Here is a 6,000-nt window from a genome sequence, read left to right on the forward strand (position 1 = left end):
TCTGCAGCAATTTAGATCTGTTAACACTGTGCACGTATGGTCTATATTTTTCAAAGGTGACTAGTGATTTTGGGTGCCCAATTTGGGATAACTTTAAGGAGCCTCATTTGCAGAAAGCATGAAGCATTTGTTCCCAGAAAATCAGGCCCCTTTAAAGTGTATCAAGTTGGGCACTCAAAATCAGTAGCCCTATTTGAAAATTTAGGGTGTGCTTAATTGAATTATGCTTTAAAATTATGTATTTATACTGTACACATGCAGCATATTTCAGTATAGCATTTTAGTCTGTGTCATGAAGTAGTAACTGCAAATGTATTCCACTTAGCTTGGACAGAATACTGTCATCTGGATTGAAAACTGGCTAAAAGATTTTAAATAAAGAGTAAAATTAAATAGCAATATATCAAATTGTGGGCAAGTGTCTAAACAGCTACCCTGAGATCTTGTCTTAGTACTCTGGTGCACAGGAGGAGTTTACAGCATGCACTTTTTTTTTTAAGAAGGTGCTGACTGCTTCCTGGATGTGCCAGGCCCACTCTGTGTTTCAGTGTGAAAAGGGGCAGGTCCATTTTTTCCCCCTTGTGGGGACTCACAAGGGGAGGAAGGCTTCTTTGCATTCCCTCCTGACACCCACCCACAGGCAGGCCAGTTGCAATCTGTGCCCAAGATTGTTCTTGTGATACAGAATTATAACTTCACTTGGGACTTTTTAATATTAAGCACTAGAAACTGTATTGTTAAGAACCGTCCTGTACGTACTAGGTGATCTAACAAGTGTTTTCTATATCTGACTTTGATAATTCTTATACTCAGAATGCCATTCCCATTTCTATTTGTCTGGCTTCCATTGCCACCTCATCCAAATCACTCATTTCAAAACAAAACAAAACACTTATGCAGCATTGCCTATGAAAAATGAGTCCGTTTCCACTCAGAAAAGCCTTGAATCAACATGATGTATGTATGCATGTGAAACTGAGTCCATACAGTCATGAAACTAATTCATTCCCCTCTTTGCCCCTCCCTTTCCTGATATATGTTACATCTTCACTTGTCTGTCAAGCCCATCATTTATTTTTTAAGCAATTCAGGACAGGCATCTGTCTCTCCCCCTCCCCCCTTTTGTGTTTCTGTGCAACATCTAGTACATTTGTGAGTGCTGTTCAACAGTGATTCTGTGCTGTACAACATGAGGCCACACCATACATCATTGCCCTGACTTTACAACAATATTGTTTTTTTTCCCTCAGTTCCACTTGCAATTCCTAGAACATCAACAAGCCTTCCAAAAATTGTACAGGAGCGGATCTCCTTTATTCATCAGTACAATGCCAGAAAATCTCCTAATGAACCCATCCGAGGAAAGGTAAGACAATGTGCATCCTGTATGATTAATAGCGTGCAGGAAGCTGGAGGAGTAAGTTTATTCACAAACTTCCGACTAACTGTTTTAAAAGTAAGAAATATTGTCTCATGCTTTAGAATTGCCAGGATTTATTAAAAAGTGTCATTAATATTATAACTTAAACATGTCATTCTGTATTTATGTGCATCATAACACTGTGGTTTCTGGCACCTATAATAATAGATAAATGCCCTAATGATATATGACTCAGTTTGGATTTCCAATAGGTCTGTGTCCGCTCTCACTTACATCTGAGGTCAGTGGAGTAAAAATGATGTGCGACCGGAACCAGGCCCAATGTGTATTTTGAAGCCATTCCATAAGTAAATGTCCAAAAGTTTTGTCAGTCTTTGTTGCCTACAAGTTTTTTTGTGTGTGTGTTTCTTACAAATCAATAATTAACCGTGTAAGGGCCTGATCCAAAAGCAATTGAAATTAGTGGAAAGACTTCCATTGTCCGGTAGGCTTTGAATCAGGCCCAAAATGCAGAAGTCCATTGTTGGAAACATTTTGAAGAGTACAGCCTATTGTTTGTTCCCTCTTCTGTTTATAAAAAAGAGAACCTTTCTGTGCGACCTTAATGGACAAAGTCATTTGGGTTCCAATCATAAATCTCCTGGCCTACAAAAGCAGCAGTTTAGAATTGTATCCATAGCAACCCATGTAGCAAGAAATGAAATCTGAGCTGATTAGACTTGCACAGGAAAGCTATATGCAAGTCACACACTCGAGTGACATAATGGTTGTGAACCAGAGAAAATAAGATGCATTTTTTCTTTTATTTGTTGTTTCTCTCCAAGTTTTCCTACTATGCCCCATTTCATGAATAAAAAAGCCTATCAGGCCAGTCACTATTCCATTGCCTGCAGCTATTGGGAGGGGACCTAGGCTGATGGCCAGTAGAGAGACCAAGAAATAAGTGGATGTTTTGCCAGCACTTGAGCTAATAAATGAACTCAGATCACAGCTGTTTTTACTAACTGCTTATGCTCCCCTGGTTAACGTCAACCTTGTTTCCCTTTCCAGCGACATGGAGCTTTTGTGTGGACAGAGATAAAACCAGTGAGTGGGCCAATAGTTCCTCAGGGAACAGAAGTATTCCTGAGTGCTAGAGGGTCAGGCTCACTGGAACAGCCAAAAACAGAGAAAGGAAACTCAGTGGAAAGCCAAATGACCTCACCCAGTCTCTGCCTGCAGAATTCCCAGGAGACATTAGGCTGTGAAACTCACTTATCAAAACCAGACGTCAGAGAAGCAGCCAAGGCATACCCCAGAATCCCTGTGAGAGCACAGAAGAGTTCAGACATTTCTCAGGCAACTGAAGTGGATGTTATCCGTCCTGCTGGGGAAGAGTCTTTATGTCCAGCAATGAAAGGTCCTCTAGATAAATCTCTGGATAGGTTACCTCCCGCACATAAAAACATACGAATCCCTGATATCACCATCAGTCACTAAAATGAAGAGAGCCTACAATCACTGTGCAAGCTAATGCATTTGCTTGGTCTAATATCAATAATACTAAACACAAGCTAACAATTCACTGGTGTCAGCGGGAACACAGTACTCCTTTGACAAAACAACAGCTGCACTGTACTTTGATGTTTGTAGAAAACTATATGCCTATAAGAATTATGGGTGGTTGTTTTTTTAAGGTGGAATTGATTTCCTTGTTAGGAGGAACACAATCATCTTGATCATATATATTCTGTATTAAGTCTGACTTTGAGTTAATTAACACTTTTGGGTCTGGAAGTGATTATGATTCTTGAAAATGTACTTTCAATAATAGAAACACTAGTTACAATGTTTGGTTTTATTGCTGATTGCTGTTATTTTAACATATATAGTTGTGACATGCATTATCTCCTTGGATGCTGCAGTGTTGGGTATGATTTCACACACCATATGGTGTCAGCTTGTGATAAATGGAAACCATTGTGCTTCCATAAGAAACAATGGCAGTCAAGAGAGAGAATTTGCTGTAGCCCACAGGAATGCAAAAATAATGTGTATTGCCACTCTAAACAGTTAACAAGGACAATTTTGGAGTAAACCCTTTCTTTCTTTTTGGGAGCAAGGAGGACAGGCATTTTCTTACAGACTTGTGCTTCTGTTCTTGTTTGAGTGTGTTACACATCAAAAATGCAGAAGAGATTTGAATTACTGTACGCTTTTCCCCAATACTAGAGAAAATCCATTAATCCAGAGACTGATGGGTAAACTTTTACTGATTGGACTATTTCCCTATTTTTTTTCATGCTGCGACTTCTTATGATTCCCAACAAGAATTCTCCCAGTTACACTCTTAGGGAAACACAGAAAGTTTAGGCTTGAGTTATAACCTACAGTTATTCATCAAACAGTGAAGCAAGTTATTACCTGTAGTTCTTAAACAGCTCCTCTTGTATACCGGAGAGGTTAATGTATGCATTTTACTTCAGTGAGAGCAGTAAAAGTTTAATGTCCAGCTTTCTGCTCTGAGAAGATATTATAACAATGTTATATGTCCTATATGTTCTTTTCACAAAGAATAATAGCAAAAACCTGGGGAAATATTCTTGGAACTTATTTTGAAACAATATTTACCAAGGATTGGGCAGGTCCCATATATTATAGCTAAAAGTTAAAATGAACTATATAGTGCTGATTACTTGTTTTTGCTTGAGCTGACACTTTAGGGACCAAATTTGGCCTTCAGATATGCATACACAACTTCCACTGGTGTTAGTGGCAGCTGTTTACCATATCAGAGGCAGAGTCTGGCTCTTTAATGTACATGCTAGTTGTAGTAGTGACATGTAATTCAGAACCTACCATCATTACTATATTAATAACATATTGACATTTGTGGACATAGATATTTATCTATTGGTCACAACTGTATTATAATATAATTATATTATAATTTTGTTTGTACTACTTCTATTCATTACATCTTTTGATTGCTTATATGATGAACTGTCTATTTGTAGTGAAGTGACAAACAAAGTGTGGGTATAGGAAATTAGTTAGAAATGAACAAATGGGGTAAAACTGAAACATTTTCTAAAAATGCTAATACAGAAGGGTCAGCTGCTGGACTGCAGTACAACCACTTTGGGCTTCACTGCCAGTGGTTTTTAGCTGTAAAGGAAGCATGCCCAGCACCAGAAGGATCACCCCAGTATAAGACATATGTTCGAGTAAGTGCAGCCATCATAGAAACTCCTTAAATCATTTCCCTTCTTGTTACTGACCTAGAGAATGGGGCTAGAGGAAAAAAAGCATGGCCAGAATACCCCTACCCTGCATTACCTTTGGCTGCTATTTCAACCTCTTCAGGCCACTAGTAGGCAAAGCGGATTAGAACCAGCAAGTAGCTGGTTAAACAATCAGAGCTACTTTCTGAAGTGCTTTGAGATCTACTTACAAAAAGCATTATGTAAGTTAGGTATTTATTTATTATTCTGGGGAAAAAAGACTTTGCATACCTGACACAGAAAGCTCTAACCAATGCTCAAGCTTCTTCTGGACATCAGACAGTTTTTCACATGAAGCAACAGAAGTCTGGCATCATTAAATTAGATATTTTTGTAAAACCAAGGAATTTTCAAAACAAAAACTTTATTACTTTACAGCTAAATTTACTAAGGGCCATTTGAGAGGTGCTGTTAAGAAACAAAACACAAACATTAAAAACAATGGAAAAACATACAACGATTAAATAAATTCTGGCACTAGCCTAACCTCCAAATCACACATGCATATGTGAGTATGCAGATACACCATTAAACAGAAAACTCTTAGTGACCAGTTACCCAAACCAGCTTATTTTTGCCAATTCACAAGCTCCTGTATTTAAAAACTTGAATACCTTATTCATAAAAAATTGTATCCAAAACATCAACGATATTTTACAACCAAAGTCCAGCTGCATCTGTTTCTATCAAAGTTTCTGTAACCTCCATCATTTGCAGTCTGAATAAATTAATTCCATGTGCCCTTAAATAGATAAATAATCATTACAGGCAAAGATATTCTTACATCATATGATAAAACAGTTCCCATTATATTAAAACAGAACTGTTCGTGTCTAAACAAACCATCAAATTTGATACACAGAACAAATAGTGTGTTTGGGTATAGAGATATATTAAATTATCCAAATGTATAATACTAAAATGGTAAAGGATATAGTCAAAGGAAAGACCATCATTAACTGAAGTAGTTAAGTTCTTCTCAATTCACACACTACAGTGGAGCTAGAAATACATAAGTTTGTATCTATATAGTTCACTAACACCTGAGTACCTGTATTTTATATTCTTTCTGATGAATTCTATCTGAGAGCTATCTTCTGAATATATTAAACTTGTTCTAAGCCTCTCTTGTGGATTTGTTGTAGCCATTTTGCTCCTTTGACCATGTACATTCTGCTGTGCAATTTGGGACTTCTACCATCTGCGCACACTTCATCACCTGTGTATTGAACACTTGTTGCTTCAACAAATTTCTTTCACATTAATGATACTTTTTATTTGCCTCAAGCATTAGTGAAAGCATTTTACTAGCTATTATACATATGGAAAAGTATATTGTTTTGTTTAACTGGAAAT

At 37.4% G+C, this 6,000-nt stretch overlaps 1 protein-coding gene across 2 annotated transcripts in view; it reads left to right on the forward strand.

Annotated features, from left to right (window-relative positions):
• C3H2orf73 (chromosome 3 C2orf73 homolog) overlaps positions 1-5,765 on the forward strand; it is a 31,631-nt gene extending 25,866 nt beyond the window's left edge. For both annotated transcript variants that reach the window (XM_034764400.1, XM_034764399.1), the window contains 2 exons: positions 1,251-1,366; positions 2,432-5,765. In XM_034764400.1, coding sequence (XP_034620291.1) covers positions 1,251-1,366; positions 2,432-2,860 — 545 coding nt within the window. In that variant the 3' untranslated portion in view covers positions 2,861-5,765. The remainder of the gene's footprint in view (positions 1-1,250; positions 1,367-2,431) is intronic.
• Positions 5,766-6,000: the final 235 nt, after the last annotated feature.

This window comes from Trachemys scripta, chromosome 3 (assembly GCF_013100865.1).
Source record: "Trachemys scripta elegans isolate TJP31775 chromosome 3, CAS_Tse_1.0, whole genome shotgun sequence".
NCBI lineage: Eukaryota > Metazoa > Chordata > Testudines > Emydidae > Trachemys > Trachemys scripta.